The 21,977-nt window shown below is 41.0% G+C and overlaps 1 protein-coding gene across 3 annotated transcripts in view; it reads left to right on the top strand.

Moving 5' to 3' along the window:
• Nucleotides 1-319: 319 nt before the first annotated feature.
• The window catches only part of LOC134539070 (GATOR2 complex protein WDR59), a 46,881-nt gene continuing 25,223 nt past the window's right edge, over nt 320-21,977 (top strand). For 2 of the 3 annotated variants that reach the window (XM_063380789.1, XM_063380788.1), the window contains exons 1-14: nt 335-567; nt 2,063-2,112; nt 3,623-3,758; nt 5,245-5,452; nt 7,053-7,186; nt 8,389-8,538; nt 9,001-9,160; nt 10,028-10,107; nt 11,726-11,810; nt 13,959-14,173; nt 15,840-16,004; nt 17,266-17,355; nt 18,510-18,660; nt 20,462-20,679. In XM_063380789.1, the coding sequence (XP_063236859.1) occupies nt 496-567; nt 2,063-2,112; nt 3,623-3,758; nt 5,245-5,452; nt 7,053-7,186; nt 8,389-8,538; nt 9,001-9,160; nt 10,028-10,107; nt 11,726-11,810; nt 13,959-14,173; nt 15,840-16,004; nt 17,266-17,355; nt 18,510-18,660; nt 20,462-20,679 (1,914 nt within the window). In that variant the 5' untranslated portion in view covers nt 335-495. Of the gene's footprint in view, nt 568-2,062; nt 2,113-3,622; nt 3,759-5,244; nt 5,453-7,052; nt 7,187-8,388; nt 8,539-9,000; nt 9,161-10,027; nt 10,108-11,725; nt 11,811-13,958; nt 14,174-15,839; nt 16,005-17,265; nt 17,356-18,509; nt 18,661-20,461; nt 20,680-21,977 lie in introns of all 3 variants that reach the window. The other variant, XM_063380787.1, reaches the window with a different exon arrangement.

The following is a 21,977-nucleotide window of genomic DNA, read 5'->3' as shown; positions in this document are numbered from 1 at the left end:
TGGTAAACATGTTAGCCTAGTGGGAAAAATTCCTAGCCATAACCATATTGCTGAATCACACGTGTACGGTCTTGCTGTCTCCAAGGCCATGAATAAATTACTACATTTAATTTAACACTGAATACTATAAAGTTGTATGTTGTTTTAATGTATACTTCGTGAAACCTCCCATATTATAAATTTAATTTGTTTTGCTTTCAAAGGAATACCACTATATAATTTTTGGAAATATATAATATGACACTATCTTTAACTGACCTTGGTTGTGCCGTGTGTTATTGTTATATATGTCCATGGTTTTCTGTTTGTTTATTTTTTCGCGTAAAGTATACGTCATTATTATTAGCTGTGAAAGAGAATCAAGTCTAATGGGCATTGTGGTACCGGGATTGCGTGTAAATGTGTGGGTTTGTTTCATGGTTCATATGAATCATATCAGATAGTATAGTGAGAAATCAGTATCAGTTCTTATTTCTGTATATAGAATTAATTTTTATGGCTCGTTTAAACACAATGGCTACAAGGTGGAGTAGTGAATTCACTGTCACTGAACACAAGGATTTGCAAGTAAGTGAGGACTCAATTTAATAAAACAATTTTACGTTTCTGTTTTTGTTTTGTAGCATATTCAAGCATATTCTAAAGAGCCTATGTCATCAGTTCTTGGAAAATGTTTTGGTTTTTGATCGATTGTTACACTTGTAATTGGGCTTCCGCTCGGTGGCAGTTCTTGGAAAATGTTTTGGTTTTTGATCGATTGTTACACTTTTAATTGGGCTTCCGCTCGGTGGCAGTTCTTGGAAAATGTTTTGGTTTTTGATCGATTGTTACACTTGTAATTGGGCTTCCGCTCGGTGGCAAACGCGCCCCCCCCCCCCCCCCCCCCCCCATCCGCATTCAATTCCTGAAGCCGCCGCCTCAAGCCCTTACCTCTCACATCCAGTGTCTTTCCCTCAATCCCATTCCATTCCACTCCCGTTCCGTCCTCACCAGGAATATGGGCCCCAAATTGCCTATATACTTGCTTAAATACCTTTCATCTCCTGGTGAATCTGACCAACTTTGTTTTGTTGATATTTATATATTTATCCTTAAACCATTTACCCTCTACCAAACCTCCAACTTCTTCAAGTCTTCCTGCAGGTGTGCCGCTTCCCCCACAGTTCCATAGATCACGCAGTCATCAGCAAACAGTCTCAGTTAACTGATCAATTACTCCCCAACATCGTTCATCACAATAGTTACACTCACAATTAGGCTTGCACCCGGTGGCAAGGACTCCTTGCCATTTCTTACTCCCCCCTACCCTCATTTTAGTCTTCTCCTTAGCTCCCTTGTATCTCTCACCCCAGAATTGCTTCCTCCAGCCCATTCCACTCCCTCCCCGTCCTCGCAAGGAAAGTATGACTCCCTCTTTTCATTCATCTCCATTCCCTCTGGAGCTTCCACAATGTTATGAAGTATTTTTAATGTAGCTAACCTAAACTAATAGACCATTCTCACAATTTAACTCAAACACTCCAAATCATACACACACACAGGCCCACACGGGAAAGCGAAAAATGGCTGCTGCCGCGTCAGTGCACACACATTGTAATGTAAGATACAATAGGTGATTTCTCAGAAACCAAAAGGAATTTAGAAAAGCTTTTTTTTCTGGGTAAATACAGGAACATGTCTAGTGTTTGAAAATAGTTATTTTCAGATTGTTGTTGTTATTTCGCGGAAAAGCTGCGCGGTAAGAATATTACCTGTTCCTCTCAGGATGTGCCCTTGGTCAACATAATGTGCTAGTGACGTATCTGTGGGAACAACCTTTCTAGCCATTACCACCATTTGAACCTTCTAACCCTCAAGCCATTGATTTTTGTTTGGCCAAGCCTGTATGGATGGCACGTAGGTTTAATGTTAAATTAAATTTTGAGTCTGTGTGAAGTTAACAGGCCAAATGTTAGTTTTAAGTCATCAGTAATTTGTTATAAAATATTATTATTTATATAAGACTTATATAAATTTTTAATCTAGGCTTGGAACTATGTTCTTTTTTTTTTTTTTTTTTCAGGCAAGTGCAATGGCTGTGGACTGCACTGGATTATATGCGCTTTTGGCCGGGTAACTCTCTATCATTATCATTTATCTTTAAATTAATTTAGAATTGAAGAATCGGTACAGATATCACTAGGTTGTATTTATTCCATAGTGGTTCAGTTGAACCCATGAGAGTTCATTGCGGCTTCCTTGAACTAGTGTGAAGTCCATTTGGCTTTGTTGAAACCAGGGTAAACCCCCAGGTGGTTTTGTTGAAACTGTGGAATTTATTGTGGCTTCCTTAAACTGGTGTGAAGTCTATTTGGCTTAGTTGAAACCAGTGGAAACCCCCAGGCGGTTTTGTTGAAACTGTGGAAATGCCCAGGTGGTTTTGTTAAAACTTTGGAAAGCCCAGGTGGTTTTGTTGAAACTGTGGAAAGCTCTGGTGGTTTTGTTGAAACTGTGGAAAGCCCAGGTGGTTTTGTTGAAACTGTGGAAAGCCCATGTGGTGTAATTTATCTGGTGGGAAAGTCGGATGTTTTAACTGGACTGGTGGGAAGTCCAGATTATTGCATTGAACTGGTGTAGAGCCTGCGTGGTTTTGTTGAATCTGCAGAAAGATGAGTTGTAGCTTTGTTGAGCCGTTGGAGAGCTGACGTGACTATGTATTCTGATCTGGTGGGATGCCCATATGGCCGTGTTCGAAAGCTGTCATGTATAATGGAAATACTATTAGCCCTACATTGTTTTATATTTTAGTCAAGGGCGGAATTCGACAGAAGGGGGGTTATTTTCCGGAGTTCAACCTCCTTCTTGGGGGAGGAGGGTTTATGAGACCACATAAGAAACAATAAAAAAAAAATATTTAGTAAAAAAAAAAATTGTACAATGCACCACACATTTATGAGCTTGAGCTCCATAAGGAAATGAAGTGTCGCAGTCGAGTCCAGGACCACAAGTGGTTGACGGGGCGGGAGAGATACTGACACTTTTGACGGCGATGACAAATTCCTTTATACTTTATACAGTAGTGACTCTCAGACTCAAGAGATATGTGACTCGCAATATTGTGAGGATCATTTACAAATTTTCAAATTTTTTTTTAAATATGGTGTTAGTTTTAAGGTTTTTTTTTTTTTTAAACAATTGTGAATAAGCAGTTTTTGTGTTATTTTGTGTTTTTTATGTTAGTGTTATTAGTGTTTGTGTTATCTGTTATCACTGCTAATGTGTGGTACTCTTGCCATCTGCAGTTGTTCTGCCTGCTGTGGTACCGACGGTGGTGGGAGTCCATACCTTTGCAGTGATTACTGTGTATTTGTCTTTATATGTTGTGCCCACCATTAAATCCTTATGACTGTCGGTGGGCATGTTACAAATTTAATTTTAAAAAATAAATAAAAAGAAAACATTTTCTCTAACTACGGTGCCTGGATCCTCGTTTTATTTATTTTTTCGCTACAGAAGGGGGCAGCCCCCTGGACTTGCCTGTACATATAGTAGTATGAAAAGCTGGCTTGTTTAAATATTTACGGAGTAAGTAGTCAAATGCTAGCAATGTGTGTTTCGTCAACAGTGTCTCGTGTTCTTGCAGACGCAGGTATCTGGCCATCAAGAACTTGACGGACTCGTCCGACACGTTGCACAAAGTGTCTCACCAGAGCAAGTACGAGGTTGGCACTGCCGCGTGGAACCCCAGCTTGTTGAACAAGGACATGTGTGCGATCACGGTGAGCGTGACTGCTGGGGTCCGCAGGCTCGAACGTTACAGCTCTCTCTACTTTAATTTCGATCGCTTTATCGTTTCTTGTGTTACTTTTCCTTTGCATCTAAGGTACGTGCCTGGTCGGGGTTGTATATGTGTTAGTGAAACGGGATGATAAGTGCGACGCTCGCTAGTGACACTAGCGCGGTGTCGCTGTGGACTGGCGCGCAGTCTTCTCATCATGCACAGGGCAGCTATGAGACTTGAGCGGTTACCATATCATTATATGGCAGAGAAATGAAGATAAAGGCGTAATGTTTGAGTGCTCTCAAGGATCTGTACCGGGCGTTTCATGTATAAAATGTTTTTCTGAAATGTGTTTTAGCCCATTTCACTCTCAAAAATACAGTGCAGAAACGAAATCCGGAAACAGAACTACTTATCCGCCCTCAGCGCATTCTTAAATTCTTTTCTTAAACAGATGCCACTCTGATATGTTGGGCAGTTTTCAAATGGTGTGGTTTCTTCGGAAGCTCTGCACACCGTATGTGTGTCTGGCTAGGCGGGGCTGTTAATTTCATTGCTCGTTCTCTTGTTATTTAATTTCCAGGGAAAATCTGGAGAACGGAAAACGGAAATATTTAAAAGGTGTCTTAAAAATCTGGAAATATAGGGAAATCACCAAACCTTGGTTTCAAAACAATATGTATCAGCAATTTTACTTTCTATATGTAATACATATCCTTAATACCTTTCAAGGAGAGAACACAAACTCTGGGTTGCAGTTTTTGACATTCCTTCCTGAGATTTAAGTACTGGGTTGCAAATTTTGACATTTCTTTCAGAGATTTAATTACTACCCAATAGCAATCAACCCTTAAAGAAGAAAAACTAACTCTATTTTTATTGAGAAATAGCCAACCAGAAAAGGAGACAAGACTTATGGACCTGTAAACGTTGCACTCAAAATCTCTAAAGCATGTCTGACTGCCTAGCCAGTGACTCAGGTTCAATCTCAATCCACTTAGGCTACTTTTTAAATTTTTTTATTATTTCATCATTTCATCTTTATCTTGAATATTCATGTTTTTAATTTTTTTTAGATAAAAGAAATTAAAAAATTAAAGTACCCCAGTATGGACCATCTGTACGAAATTTTACACATTCTAATTTATTTCTTATTTAAAACGGAAAATTTCTCAACGTTCCATGTGTGATAATGCCCCTGCTCTATTTCAAGAATGGAAAATAGCGTTAGCAGTTTTCGGTTCTTAAATTTAAATATTGTAATGGTAAAATGTTTATTAATTTTAATTTGAATTTTGTTTGAGTGATGAATAAGAAATTTATTAAAGATCTGGTGCAAAGGGGAGGGGGGGGGGGGTTGAATCCCTAAAACCCCCACCCCTGGCTACGCCCCTGCAAAGTTTACTAACCTGTCGAAGTACGCTCGGTACGCTGCGGAACCGACGGGACCACGAGGGTCGCGTGAACCCTACCTCCCCCTGCAGAGCAACCAGCGGATCGAGATCTGGTCGTGGCAGTCGGGCTGCGAGCTGGTCCCGTCGCACGCCTTCCGGGCGCACACGCGCGCCGTCAGCGGCCTGGACTGGCACCGCTTCGACCCCAACATGCTGGCCTCGTGCTCCCTCGACACCTTCATCCACATGTGGGACGTGCGGGACCCGAGGAGGCCGTCCCTGTCCCTGTCTGCCGTCGGTGAGTGCCCTTGGGCCGCCTTTGTGTCTTCTTTATACACCTGCGTCACAACTGCGTCACACCTGCGTCACACCTGCGTCACAACTGTGTCACAACTGTGTCACACCTGCGTCACACCTGCGTCACAACTACGTCACACCTGTGTCACAACTGTGTCACACCTGCGTCACACCTGTGTCACCTGTGTCACACCTGCGTCACAACTGCGTCACACCTGCGTCACAACTGCGTCACACCTGCGTCACACCTGCGTCACAACTGTGTCACACCTGCGTCACAATTGTGTCACACCTGCATCACAATTGTGTCACACCTGCATCACACCTGCATCACAACTGCACCACACCTGCATCACACCTGCGTCACAACTGTGTCAGGCAACAAGATAGATAAAAACACAGATATTTAATATAGTCATTGCTAGAGACCTGCAAAATTCGCGGATTCATTCGGTGATAGGCTATAATTCAAACCCATATATACCTCTTGGATAATTTTGCTATTGGCTTACTGTCCATCTGGACGAATCTCGACCAGTTATGTAAACCCCCGACCAAAGAAGGATCGAACCACACAGACAAACCAGCTGAGACGACTTACAAGTCGGCAGCCAATGAACTTGCGTTATTTGCCCGAGTGTGCAGGGGTACGTGCAGTCTATCCTGAAGGCCATCGAAACCGCGAATTTTGCAGGTCTGTAGTCATTGCTATAGAGTGACATTTAGAGATAGTATAGTAAGATGTATAGATGTAGGAATATAGAGGAGAGAGATATAGATATATATAGAGAAATAAGAGAGATTGAGTAGATATACATGCAGCTAGAGATGTAGAGATAGATTGTTATACATAGAGAGAGAATTAGGGTGAGGAACAATAGAGATTTAGAGAGGTAAAGAGATGCTTTCTATGTGTGTACCTACTTCAAACAATTTACAAAAAAAAATTTAAAAAAATGTGTCTGTGAAATCAGTTTACGGACGATAGTTTAACGTGACATAACAAAACATTGATGAAATGATTGCATACTTTTATGAATAAAATTGATCATTTTCATTGAATTATCACTATTTTGTATGGATACAAAGAAGGAGTGAAATTAAATCTACAATTTAATTGATAAATTTACTTTTATTTGCACTCATTAATTCAAATATGTTTATTACTTTAACAAAGAGATTATTTTAACTATAACTTTTATACATGTTTGCTATTTAACTTCTTCCAATCTGTGTTATTCTGTTAAGGATGGGACGACGATAGGAAAAGTAGGAAACGAATGGGAGTGTTTCAGGTTTAATGTGCCTCGAAAAAGTCAAATCGATGGTTGTTCCAATCGATAGGAAGAGAGATAGATGCGGCGCAAACGTACTGTGAGCGTAATGGGACACAGCGTAATGGGACAATGTGCGTTACGGGACACTTTTTCGTGCGTGCAGCCGGCATTCATCTATTTATTGGACGTTGTCACGTCAAAAATGGAATAAAGAATGGAACATAGCGTGCGTGACGGGGAGGTGGGGGGGTCCTTGAGCAGGGCTCCCGAACGTGTCCACCGGAGCTGTGTGTGAGTGTGTGTGTGTGTGCGTGGTGGCGGCAGCGGGCGCCACCCAGGTGCAGTGGAACCGGCTGTCGCGGTACCTCGTGGCGACCGCCCACGACGGCAACATCAAGCTGTGGGACCAGCGCAAGGGCACGGCGCCGGTGCAGTACATCGCTGCGCACCTCTCCAAGGTGAGCTCTCAGGGCCGCCGTCCGTGCCCTGATGTTAGCGTTTCGACGATCATGTACCCCTTACAATAGAGTCTTGACTAACGGAGGGTTAGAAGGTTCAAATGGTGATATGTAATGGCTAGAAAGGTTGTTACCGCAGATACGTCAGTAGCACGGCATGTTGACCAAGGGCACATCCGGGGAGGAACAGTGTGAAGGGCCGGACGGGAGAGGGAATAGCCGTCTTAGGTAATATTCTTACAGCGCGGCTTTTCCGCGAAGTAGCAATGACAATCTGAAAATAACTTTTATCAAACACTAGACATGTTCCTGTATTTACCCTGGAAAAAAAAACTGCTACCTCGTGTAAGCAAAATCTCAGATGACACAGATACGGCGAGGAAATCGTATTGGTTTTTCAGTTGGTCCCAGTGGTATTATTTTCCAAGGGTTATTCTTTTTTCCAGATTTTCTTCCGTGTAGATTCTTTCACGTCTTACTCCACTATCATCAGTCACGATAAACTGTGTATGAATCAGTCACGACAAACGTTTTTGTTTTTTGTGAATAAGTAGTACGAAGCATTTAAGTGTCATATTGGTTTAATAATATGCTATATTTATGAATAAACACGAGTTCATAAAAAATATAAAAACAATAGCGCCGAAATCTCCTGTTTTAAAAATGAAATCAGGCAAATTAAAAATAAAATCGTGAAATCTTGTCCTTACGGATTAAAGAGCTTGCACCGCATGATACCTCAAAACTAAGACAACGTCCATTAAACACCACGTCCATTGTAATACAAACCTTAATGAAAATTTTGTGTTTTCATTTCATTTCCACAAAAGCTGTCACACTATTGTGTAAATTTTCTTTTCGTGAAAGAACAGAAGTACTGTGGAGTCCTGCTGATCTGAACTGATTGGGGGCCAAGACCGGTTTGGATTAACGAATTTTCGGATGGGCAGAGTAACCGAACAGCATGTAGTAAAACACACCTCTGTAAGTATTAAATTATGGCCTATAACCCTTTTAAGAGCACGAAATCGGTAAACACGTTTGATGATCGGGTCACGACATCGAAAAAAAAATAATTTTTAAAATTCATAAAAAATCTGGAGTTGTTTTTGTAATGCTTCTCAACCCTGAACTCGTTGGGATCAGCGGGACTCCCACTGTGTTCAGCGAAACGGTACGGGTTGCGGGTGATTTGCCTCCAGATCTACTGCCTGGACTGGAGCCCGCACCAGGAGAACCAGCTGTGCTCGTCCAGCCAGGACTGCTCCGTGCGCTTCTTCGACACCACGGCCCCGCGGCGGCCAGAAAACATCCTGTCCGCCTCGTGTCCCGTGTGGCGGGCGCGGTACACCGTGAGTGGCACGGCGAAACCCTCGCCCTTACACTTCTCACTGGAACAGTAAAGGATATTTTTTTTAGCAAATGTTGTACAGAATCCAAACGAGATCGCTGCGGAGTTTCCGTGAAATGCAGTAAAGCGTGAAAATTTGGAGTTGGGGAAGTGTCGGTCCTCTGTCGTTTTGTCTGTTTGCTTGTAACACAAGTTGCAAGTCAGCCCTGTGCTACGTCGGGGTAACGCAGCGACGCCGAACGGAGACTCTCGAAAACTGGACCGGAGTAAGGACGTCAGGGGGCTCTACCCTTATTCATCGTCGAAAACTAAAGTTCGAGATCGGTCGGAAAATGTTGTTTTTTAAAACTTTTACAGGGGTGGGTCCCTTTTTTCTCCGGGGGCTGTCCCTCCCCCATGTGGCCCTGCAGAGTCCGGGGCCACCTCTGGGTGCCAAGGAAATGTCCCGGGTGCTTGCTCGCAGCCGTTCGGGGAGGGCGTGCTGACTGTGGTGGTGCCCCAGCTGAGACGCGGCGAGAACAGCCTGCTGCTGTGGAACCTGGCCAACCTCACGTCGCCTGTGCACACGTTCGTGGGCCACACCGACGTCGTGCTGGAGATCGAGTGGCGGAAGCTGCACGAGGGTACGCTCCGCTCCTCAAAACCAAGTATTCTGTTTAGCGTGCAGTGCCGTACCCGGTTCGGACGCACTCGGCCGTTTCGTAAGCAACCGAATCTCAGTTACCGCATCTATACTAAATAATATAAAGCTGAAGAGTTTGTCTGTTTGTTTGTTTGTTTGTTTGTTTGAACGCGCTAATCTCAGGAACCACTGGTCCGATTTGAAAAATTCTTTCAGTGTTGGATAGTACATTTATTGAGGAAGGCTATAGGCTATATTATATTGTCAATAACATTAGGGATCCTTACTAAAAGTCCAATTTAGAACCAAATGTGTTGGAGGGGGTTAGATACAACATGCAGTACACGTACAAAGTGTGTGTTGACAATGCCGCAGGCACTAGAAGTTTATTTCCTATTGCCTATTAACATTGTTGCCACGCACTAGATGCCTTATCATTCTTAATTTTCCCATACAAGTAAAAAACACCCGTGTGATATTAACAACGAAGCAATCAGTACCCTCATAAGAGTTCAATTAGTATTTAAATACTTTTTATCACTTTAAATCGCAAACCTAAACTATTGTTTTTTTCCTCTCTCTGTGTTTAATTTGTTTTTTCTTTTACTAGAATTATTTTTATTATTTTTAGTTAATTTTCATTTTTCGGACCATCAATAATTTTCCTCTCCCATTACAATTCTGACAAGGTTTTAGGTTTATGGCCCATCCCTACCTAGTGTGAATAAAAAAAGATGAGCCAAAAACTAAATATGTAGTGTGTTAATGTTAGCAATTTATGGTCAGGTATTGGTGGGCTTGCAGTTGATAGATGACACAGCTGATGGAAGCAAAATTAATATTAAATGTATTTCCCCCCCACCTCTAGATTCTCAGGACTACCAGCTAATAACGTGGTCGAAAGATCAAAGTCTACGGGTGTGGAAGATAGAACCTTTCTTGCAGAAGGTGAGTTATGAGCAGCATATTATCCTATTGTAGTCTATCATTAGCATGGTCATTGTAATTTCCAACTTTCCAGTCATTGACTTATACTTATATAGGTACAGACATGATTCTATGGTTTTATTTAATCAGGCAAATTTTGGTTTTTTAAAGCAAGGATTTTGCTGTTATTGTTTTTATATTTTATGAAATCTATTTTTTTAAAAACGATAGCATACTACTGAACAAATGACACTTAAATGTTCCATGATACTAATTTCTCCAAAGCAATGTCCTTTTGACTGATACTTCATGCACTTTTTCAATATAATGACACTTAATAAGCATGCCTAACTTTTTGTTACAAATAAAATTAATCTGTTAAGTATTTCCGTGGATGAAAAATGGTTTTTAAGGTGGTAATGTAAAAAAAAAGTAACTAATAAAGGTTGCAAGATTAAAATATGTGAAGTTATAACAATCTTTTTTTTTATTAAGTTGTATCACAAATGTCATAATATATATAAATCCAGTGTCCTGATGTTTGTTTCCAGTGAACTCTTCACCAATTAAACCGATTTAAATGAAAATTGGCATTTATGTGTAATTTTTTCCAACTTTAGAGATATGATAGTTTTTATTTTGATTAATGGTCTTAATAATTTATAGTTAATAATAAACTGATTCTCAATGTTGATTGGTGTTTAAGCCCGGGAAACAGTGGGTACTGCGTCTCCATGACAACGTTGCGTGCTTGAGAGTCGGGAAACCATCGGTGCTATTCATTTTTTCTTCGGTACATTACAAAGCATTGTATTAAGTTTTTGTCACAATTAATTAATTTTCATTTTATTTCATTTATTATAACTGTAAATAAGAGATTTGGTCTCATTTTCCCCCCCATTAATACAACCGTGCGAAGCCGGGTCGGGCAGCTAGTGTTAAATAAATTACCATCATTGAAGTTAATATTTAAAAGAAAAGTTTCTTTGTCATTTGATTTAATTTTGATTGAAAATGGTGGTTAGTTTCATGATTTTAAATGCATTTCTGTGTTTTGTGGTGTATTTACTTGAATTTCGGTGTTATAATTTGTACCGGCATGCTTTTTGGTGTTATTATTTATTTATTTATTTATTTATTTATTTATTTATTTATAAATTGTGACATGCATACCAACACTCTGAGAAGAGATTACAGGGGTGTGCACGGTACAAAAAAAACACAATACACAAGAGACACAACAGACAAAGGACACAAAACAAAACAAAAATTAATAGGTAAAAAAAAAAATTAATAAATTCAAAAATACAGAAAATTAGTGAATTTAGAATACACGGTTATTGAATTGACTGCAAGTGCTACTAAAATAATTAACTAACTGGTTAAGCTTGTTACTATTGGGTCTAATCTATTATAATTGCTTATTAATCTAAAAATAATACATTTTTTCTCTAGATTGTACAGAAAGTAGACGTAATCGCAATTCACCTTATAATCTTGTCCCTACTTGTAGCACACCAGCCTCTCTGTGGTCTGTCTTCTAACCATCCCTCAATTTCCTCGTCATAGTAATAGTAAGTTGCTAATCACAAGATCTTGCGTCACAGTTCAACGCGTCACTGTTTGATTCGTGTTCCAGCTGTGTGGCTTTGACCAGGACGATACTGACCAGTCGTTGGACTCTCAAGAAAACGGCGACACGTTGTCGAACAGGACAACGATAGGTAAACTTTAAAAAAAAAGGTGGCATTTTTGGTTTATATTTCTTCCCGTTGATTTTAGTACTAATGATTATCTTTTCATAAGTTGATTTTTTTAAGATGTTATTCAGATTTTCTTTTTCATTTGAGGTGCAGTAGTGGTGTACCAAAGAGATGGGGCATTGTATAGGGCCTAAAGGGTCTAATGAGCAGTGCGGTGGTGTTTAGGGTGAAAAATTTTTTTATTATGTATTTTTCTTGTATTTTAAAAATTATGTTTGTTGTCTTAACCTAGTTATCAACACTTTAAGTGATGTTGTGCTTGTTAAAAGTGTTATACAATATGTTACGTGATAACTTAATGCCAATAGATATGTATTCTACTACATGTTGATGCATTACAGCAGTTATTCTGCAACGTATAGGCTGCGAACGGCAACCTGCAGGTTGCATGTCCCTGCACAAACAGTTAGCAGACAAAATCATCAGCTAGTACATAAAAGAGAAAACAAGGTAATGCAAAAAAAAACTTTAAAAAAAACTGGGTGTATATTTTAGTCAAAAATAAACTTCAACATGGCCAAAGGCCCAAGCACAAAAACAAAATAACAAACTTTTAAATTACATGAAAAAATATTTCATTACAAAGATAGAGAATTTTTAGCCAAGGTTTGTACAAGGTTTCACAGCTGGCAGGACCAAGATATGTACTAGCACGTAGGCTTGATGACACTTGCCAGACACGTGACAGTACAGTGAACAGATATGCGATAAATGCGATAAATGAGAATAATTACGACAAAAATTATCAATTGTTAACCGCCCAGGGGAGGTAATGCCTACAGTTCTCAAAAAAAAAAAAATATGCGTTGACACTTTGACTCTTGTGTCAGTAACAGGATAACTGGCACATTGGTTCCACAACAAATTTTGACCCTAGCATAGTAGTGAATGGGTTGAAACTGAACACGAAGCCGTGAATAACAAGCCCAAGACAGTGGCTTCAACGCTGCAAGGAAAATTGCAGTAGCTGCGTTACAGGATTGAAGTAAGGCATGGCAGGACTTTTTTTTTTAACTACACAATTAAAAAAAACCAAGAAACATTAAGCCTAAACAAAATTATGATGGTGGAGAGACAGAAAAGGAAATTTTACCTAAATTTAAAACGGAGAAAGAGCAGAGAAACTTAAATGATTTGTCCACCGCGAACCTCGGCACAAACACAAGTTACAAGTCAGCCCTGTCTTACCTCAGGGTAACGCAGCGACGCTGGACAGCGATGCTCGAAAACCGGACCAGGACAAGAAGGAGGCCAGGGGCTTAACCCTTATTTATAGAGACCGGAAAAATTCGCGGATTCATTTCACCATGTGCTAGAATCCAAACAACTGTGCGTTTATATTGCTTCTGTGATTGGCTTACAGTTTATCTGAAGGACTTTTAGCCAATGGGGAAACCTTCAACCAAAAAAGTATCGAATCACAAGCGTCACAAGTCAATAGCCAATGAGCAAGTGGCATTTGCCTGAGTATGTAGAGGGTTGTGAAGTCTTATCCTAGAGGTCATCGAAAGCGCGAATTTTTCCAGCATAAATAAGGTGGGCCAAGCACTGTGTGCACCCTACCGCTACGCCGGGGAGGGGAGGTAGCGATTGGAAGAGTGCGTGCATGTACACTGCCGGTGGAGGGGAGAGAGAGGGGGTTGAACCAAGAGAGACACCGATGCACCTCGGAGCACGCAGCCGGACATCTCGAAAGTCTTCGAGGCGACGAGCGACCGGGTACAGTTCGGCTGGTCTGAAAGATATGGTGGACTCTGGAGCGGACAAGTTAGTCGCTTGGACCCTCTCAATGTCGTCCGTTTGAACTAAAAGAATATTAATGGTATATTAATAATACATTCAAAAACTGGTCAAGTCTACAAGTCTTTATTTTGTGATCAGCTTTGTTTAGACAAGCCGGGAGTTGGAACACGGAGCTTTTTCTACAAAAATCCATTTTTACGAAGAACTCTTCGTTTGAGTTAAATTCTTCGTTAAAAAGACTTTATATTTACTGTAACTTCTAACTGTGTAGGCGATGCGGCTTGATTCCCAGCTGGTGTCGGATCGGCAGGACTCCGCTGTACGGTGAAGTCACGGTGATGGTGGTCTGTGGCGTGTGCCGGCCAGGCGCGGAGGACGGGGCGAAGCGCCTGCTCGAGCCGGCGGCGACCGCCAGCGGCTCGGAGGCGTCTGAGCCCCCGGGCGACGAGGCGGGTGGGGCCGGCCCCGAGGAGCGCGACGACGCGGCCCGGGAGGTCGTCTCGTCCCCGACCCAGCCCAAGACGCTGCAGCAGGAGTTCTCCCTCGTCAACATCAACATCCCCAACGTCCACGTCGAGTCCGTAAGCACAAGCCCGCCGGGTTCTTGTCTCGCGTCGCGTGCTTCTGCACACGGGTTTAAAGGGGCAGTGTCCTGGATTTATTTTGCTGCCATAATTTTCGATTTTTTACTCATGATCTCTATAAATAAAATTGTAAACGTTCGTTCGTTCAAAAATCTTAAATCTCCAAAAATTTGTTCACCAGTTGCTTTGAAATTTTGACATAATGTAGCATTCGAATACATAGTTTTTAATACATATCTATGTTCACACTTGTGACAGGTTAAAAGATAGGTAAAAATATTTATAAATATATCTTTGTGTGTATTCTGTTTAGCCAGAGGTGCCCAACCCCCCCAAACACTATGACTCACCCCCCCTAACCTAATGATGCCCCCCCCCCCCCCCCCCCGAAATTTTTTATGCCATTTTCTCAATTATTTTATAATATTATACTTTTTAAGTATTATATTTTATCACATTTTGCATTAATTAAAACTGATTTTCTAATAATAATTTTGGTCATATCAGGTAATATTTCCATCCTGAACCGACAGATGCCAAACTGCTTTTGTTGAGGAAAGTGCGGGGTTGCCAATTTGATTTACAAGATCCCTTTCAATTATAAAAGCACCAGAAACGTATTTTCACATTAGAAGCTATAATTATGTAAATAATATATACATTTTTCTCGTCTTTTAACCACACCCCCCCCCCCCCCCTGAAATTTTAATGACGCAGTCTGCGTCGTTACCCCCCCTTGTGGGCACCCCTGGTTTAGCAAAGATAAATATATAGCTAGGAATAAGATATAGACATAAAGAGAGAGAGATATAGAGAGATAGTGAGGGATATATAGATAGAGAGATAGGGAGATTAATTGAGATACAGATAGAAACATTGATGCATAGAGAGATAGAGTGGTATGGGGTGATATGTACAGAGAGATAGAGGTAAAGAGAAAATTAAATTTATATATATGTATGTTTGTATATAAAAAGCAACATAGTGGAATTTATAGAGGGACATTATAGAGAAATAGTGAGAGATGCTTTGTACCGGTTTCAGACAAATTACAAGAAAATTGAAAAAGGCATAGCAATGCATGCTGGGTACTATCTAGTTATAAATAGGTAAATTCATAATATATAAATTCATATAATAACTATCAATAATTGTTTATTAAGTGATTTATAAATTTTTGGACGTTTTTATTTAAGAGATTTTTAGAAACCCTTGTATGAACTAAAAGCATGTAATAATGTTGTGTAGGTACGTCTCCACGGTACATTTCTTTTATTTTGGACCCTTGAGACGTAGATTTGGATTCTAGAGTTGTGTTGGAAGTTCTCTTTGCGATATGAATTCGAGGAAATTTGGGTTTTTTTGACCCATCACTAGTTCTAAATGAACCAAAACGGTAACAGTGACCAGCACGCTTTATTGTATGTGTGTTGTCCAAGGTGGTTGTTTCACTGTATTTCCTGTTTTTGTTGCAACTGTCTTGTTGTTAGCCCACTGCCATGTGTGCTGTGATGTTGTTTTCACACTAATTGTGTACTTCTATGAAATTCTCTGCGCTGTCTGTACTTTTAACATTTGACTGTGGTCAATTTGTCAATTTATCTGTGTGTTTGTGTGCGCGTCTTATGTTGTCCGTTCTTCTGGTTTTCTCCCTCGCCGCCAGATGGACGCGGTGCGCCGGAGCTGCACTGTCACCGCCAGCAGGAACGGCCACGTGGTGGTGCTGCTGGTGACCTTCCCCCCGAGCTACCCCTACAACTCCGCACCCTCCTTCCAGTTCGGCCAGGGCACCAGCATCGACACCGCGGCCGTGGCCAAGCTGCTCAAGGTCGGTCCCTGAACCTGGGAGCGCTCGCCTACCCACCTGTCCCTGAACCTAGGAGGATTGTCTACCCACCTTCCGCAGTTTCTCAAACTGATTCTTTAAACGTTTAATTGGACAAGTTACATTTTTTTGATTTTCTTGACAGTTCAAATTAATCGAATTAGCAAAAATTTTGATGAAATTATTTTGTATATCGTCACTTAAGATACAACGCTGCCTTAGTGACATATTAAAAAAAAAATTAATTTTCGGTTTTTCCGTGGAAACTTGAACATTTGGCAAACGAAAATTACTAACCTAACCCTTTCAGAATCACTTTTGAACTTCTTCACTGCTCTCCTCACCATGAATGAAGAAAAAAAAACTAGTACGTTGGTTGCTGCACACTGCGTTAAGTCATTTGCAGGCTAAGAAAAAGGTAGTGGCATACCTGAAAGCCTCCTTGAAAGTCAGTTTTATGCCTTTGTAACCACCGCATTCAATAGCTCTCTTGTTTTACGCAGATAAGAATAAGGCTTGTGTGTGATGGACTGATAGTGAAAGCAGATATTGTTACTTTCAATGTCACAAAATGCTAAGTTTATCAAAGGGGAAATTTACGTTGCTGTTGTTGGGCTATGAAGTAGGTTTTAAATCAGTGACCAAAAGGAAAATGCAGCTGCTTTAGATGGATTACATTTAATTTGTCTAAGTTCTTTGAATGATTTTCGCAATGGGGAAGATTGATTTAAATCATTAATTTGGACATGCGCCTTAGCTAGTTTGCACTGTCATAGAGAACACTCGAACAATGTACAAAGAAAGATAAATGCATAAACACATAATAAACAAGCCAAAATCAGCTAATTTTGAATTCTCCTCTGATTGTGCCCGATGACAGGAAATATTGCAACTATTTTATCTTGGGACATCTCACATCTACTATGTTTATCCGTGTTTTGCTTTATTGTCTGTGTGTTGTCCAAGGTGGTTTTTCACTGTTTTTGTTGCAACTGTCTTGTTAGCCCGTACTGTCATCTGTGCTGTGGTGTTGTTTTCACTAATTGTGTACTCCTATGGAATTCTCTGTGCTGCCTGTACTTTTAACATTTGACTGTGGTCAATTTGTCAATTTATCTGTGTGTTTGTATGCGCATCTTATTTTGTCTATTCTTCTGGTTTTCTCTACGACAAACAAGCGCAAACTAGTAATAGCATATGTCCAAAATAATTTTCTTAGTCAAGTTGAACTGCTTATATCACTCACGGCCAGGATTGTCTGCAGGTGCTGAAGCAGACGGCCCAGCAACGCGTGAAGAAAAACAAGTCATGCCTGGAGCCGTGCTTGCGACAACTTGTGACGACGTTGGACCAGGTGAGTTTCAAATGTAATAATTCTTGGGGAAAGTACACGCAAAGTTGTCTTTGTGGCCATCTACTACTGCTGAAATGCCTCTCTCACACAGTGAGAAATCTGGACTAGTGATGGTGTGACAAATGTTTTAAATAAAATTTAAAGGTATCAACTCCTATGAACTGTAAAAATGTAGCTCATTCAGTGTATTGATAACTCTTGACTAGTGCCTACAAATTATTTTCTTAATTTTCCCATTGGTTTCCTACGTACAACTGGATTGTCACTTAGTAAAAATATAAGAGCGCTGGAGTCATCAGACCTGGTAACCCTACCAAAGAGACAGACCTGACATTTATGTGAGATGTATGCAAGATGAAACTAAGTGCGATACTTCACATAATGTTTACTAATGAGCTTCTAGGTGGCAAATGCATGTAAGCACATAGTGCGCTGAAGTGCGAGCGCAGTTGCAAGCCTCATAAGCAATCACAGTGAAAAGTATCAAACACAGCTCGTTCGGAACCACAGTCATTCCAGATTAGCGATTATGGCGGTTTATCGAACGTTGGTATTGTTTTAACTGGAAAACCAAAATTTAAAATTTAAAATGTAGCTCACTAGAAAACAGGAAAAACTGAACTGACAGTAAAAATAAACTTGGAGTCAACTAAAAAGGCTGGAAGCGCAGTAATGTAACCTGCCAGCGAAAGTAAACAGCCAGAATCCACTCAAAAATAGCTAAACAAGAGCAGCTTTATTGGTTCCAGAATACAGGTTGTGCTGAACCACAGAGTGCAAGATTAAAGACCTTTCGTTGTATCACAAATACTGATGTACTGTATGTGTGTGTCAATTTCTCTCTCTCTCTCTCTGACCCTCTCCTCCTCAATCTCTCTCTGTTTCTGTCTGTCTCTCTATCTCTGTCTCCCTTCCTCAATCTCTCTCTATTTCTCTCTCACACACTCTCTCTGTCTATGTCTTTCTGTTTCTATCTCTCTCTGTCTCTTTATCTCTGTCTCTCTCTGTTTCTGTCTCTCTTAATCTCACTGTATTTCTCTTTTTGTGTCTCTGTTTTTCTCTGTTTCCTTCCTGTATACCTCTACCACCAGTAATATTTCCTGGGTTTACCTTGTCGTGTCAGAATAATCATAGACTTGTTTCTGTGGCCTCAGATCACCTCGAGCGAAGACTCCGAGATGAAGATGTACCTGAGACTGCATCCCCAGTCCACGCCTTTCCTGGAGCCGGCCAGCATGTACGGCAACTTCCAGGATGCATACGTCCCCTTCCCCAGGACGTCCGGGGCAAAGTTCTGTTCTGTTGGTATGCATCACACACCACATCAGTAGTGCAAATTGTTATTTAGCCAAAACAGTAAAAAAATAGTTTTTGGGAAAAAATTTTTTAATGATAACCCAGTTAAGTTGTGCTACTTCAAGATGCCGGCCTTATATTTGGGAAGACCCGCTTCGACTACCTGTCCATTCATCCAGATCCCCCCCCCCCCCCCCCTCCCCACTGCTCCAATAGTTTCCTGATATCGCACGGGGTGAATACTGGAATGTTTCCTTGTTCTGTCTCTTATACCTAGAGATCTGAAAAAACTAGATGATATTTCTTTAAAGAAATATGTTTTTTTTCCATAAAAATTTGTGTTTTTTTTTTACAAACAGGTGTTATTTTTCTCAGAAATATCAGTTACTTTCTTCAAATAGTTTTTTTTTTTTCAGGATTGACGTGGCAACCAGGATTGTGGCATTGTGTTGAGAAAACCGGGGTTCGAACTATGTTCCTTCTTCCTGATTTAGGTTTTACCTGGTTTCCCAAAATCACTCCGGGCCAGTGCTGGCCATATCATTCCCCCAATTTTCTAAACCTGTAACATGTGCATCATTCTGTAATGACCTTGTTGTTGATAAGACCTTACCTTTATCTTGCCTCTCATCCCATTGTCCCTAACAATCCCGTTGTCAACGAGACGGTAAGGGCCTACCTGGGCACACATACGGTGTGCAGAGCTTCAAAAGAAACCACGTAATTTGATAACTAATCAAGATATCCGAGTTCGTTTCATTTACGAAAAGCGTGCGAGAACACGCTGAGGGAGTAGTGATATTTCCGTATTTCGTTTTTGAACTGTGTTTTTCGGGAGAGTGAAAAATGCTAAAACCTATGTTTTCAGAGTAATTTTTATATATTAAACACCCTGTACAGATTCTTCAAACCACTCGAAGGACTTGCATTAAACTTTTATCTTCGTTTCTCGGCCATCTAACATTTCGGTTGCCGCTTATAGGCTATTGTAGAGACCCGGAAATTTCGCGGATTCATTTAGTCGCAAGCTAGAATGCAAACCTTCACACTCTCGCACTGTGTTCATGATTGGACCGCAGTTACCTGGACACGCCCCTCTACGACCGTGAGCCATCGATGCCCAGCTGGGAGAGAAGTAAGCGAATCAGGTAGTGCCAAATAGCAAGGATAAAATTGTTCTCGCTAAGAAATCAACCAATGGGAAAGTAAACAAGGGTCAAGCACACCTATAACTTTAATTTCTATCCTGAGGCCAGAAGAATCCGCGAAATATCCGGGTCTCTAGCTACATGCGTCAGATGCACCAGCGAGCATTGCACCTATAAACCGCCTCGCTAACAAAAAAAACATCCCTGGCTAGGTTGGCGCCGTAATGCTGCGGTTCATTCTCGTCCAGCCGACCGCTAATTTTGAGTGGCTCGTTTTGTTTCGACGCCACACCGTGTGTGCTCTCTCTTAGGAACCACACATAACTTAGAAAGTCACAACTTAGAACTGTTATAACTTAGAAAACTTGGAAAAATCCACATAACTTAGAAACACACAACTTAGAAAGATCATAGCTTAGAAACACACAACGCAGAACCACACAACTTAGAAACGTCATAATGTAGAAAGTCACAACTTAGAACTATCACAACTTAGAAACACACAACTTAGAACGGTCATAACTTAGAAACACGTAACCTAGAAACACGCAACGCAGAACCACACAACTTAGAAACATCATAACGTAGAAAGTCATAACTTAGAAAATTCTAAGTTGTGTGTTTCTAAGTTATGACAGCACCCCCTCTCTCTTCTCGCGCAGGCTACCTGGTGTGTTTCGGGCGGCTGTCGTTCGTGCGGAGGATGTCGACGCGCCTGGACAGCCCCACGCCCAGGTCCCTGTCGGCGCTGGGGGGGTTCCCGCTTGGGGGCCCGCCCGTGGGCGCCGGGCCCCAGTACCCCATGCTGTACGCGCCCCTCATGCAGAGCCCCACACGCGACCCCGGCTTGCCCATCACCTCCTACTACTTCCAGGACCGGGTGAGTGCGCTCTTCCTCAGAATACTTGTAATTCACAACGCTTTGGCTGTTGCGTTTTTGGCTCATTCGCCGTGTAGTCTACTTAAAATTGCGAAGAAGACCAAACTGAACTGGTGTAGGTGTGCCGTTGTAAGGAAAGTTACTCATCACATAACAAAAAACATGTATCATTAATGTTGTAATATGTAAGCTTGGTTAGGGGGATTGAAAATCTACTTTATTTTTTGATTCTGTTTGAACGGGTTTGACAGTGTTTGTTGTATTTTATATGATGATTGATTAGTTTAGTTTGCAACACTTTTTTTATACCTTCAAGTACCTGAAAGTCAGCATTGACATTTTTATTACTAGTGTGAAATTTCATCATGCAATTTTTTATTTGTATCATAATTAAGTATTATGCTTCTGTCAGAATGAGTGTAGAAACTCCTGAAGGTTGATATTTTTTTTATGTTTTATGTGAAGCCAGCTCTCTGTCGAGGGTAAAGGCCCTTGGTTTCTGTGCACAGTGAAAGGTCTCTGTTGTGGCATGATCTGGTTCACCGCCATGTCGGACGAGTGATTCCGCCGGCTTGCCAAACGCCAGAATACCTTCAACTATATTCCAAAGTGTTTTGTCGGCAACTTGCCGTTGAAAGTTCCGCAGCAGCAAGCCGCCCACGAGCAAAGATCTCTCGCCACATCCTTGCGTAGCAAGGGGTGAAGCTCGATTGTTCGCTTACGTAACCGCTGGTTTCCGAAACGAGACACCGGACACGCTTCCGTGTTTTCTTATTACCAACTCGAGACTCCGTGTTCCAGGCATCTGCACCGGCTTGGCGCAATATTCAGAGCCCTACCGATCCAACAGTAGTAGCATGGTGCTGAGGTGAAAATTCAACAGAAACAATAAATGATTTAATACAATTTCTTGGACATAACGCCATTGCAGTATTGCGCTGGTTTTCATGGGGACAAAAAAAATTCCAAGAATACAAATTAATAAGTAAAAATGAAAATGTAGACCCCACAGAGGACAAGCCTAAATCATTTAATGTCAAAACAGATTGAAGACCTTTCATTGTAACACAAATGCTTGTTTGTACATGATCTGTATGTGTGTGTGTATGTACACACCTCTACCACCAGTGATAGTTCACATGTGTACATTATCATGTTCGAAAATTTTACTTGGGATGGGCCAATCAGATTTTTAAATACCATCAAATACTTAGTATTCAAAGTATTTTATATTCAAGGAAAAGGATTCAAAGAAAAATATTAGAGGGGGAACAAAAAAAAAACAGTAGGTACATAAT

Source organism: Bacillus rossius, chromosome 14, assembly GCF_032445375.1.
Source record: "Bacillus rossius redtenbacheri isolate Brsri chromosome 14, Brsri_v3, whole genome shotgun sequence".
Classification (NCBI taxonomy): Eukaryota; Metazoa; Arthropoda; class Insecta; order Phasmatodea; family Bacillidae; genus Bacillus; species Bacillus rossius.
This window is presented reverse-complemented; position numbering and strand designations above follow the sequence as displayed.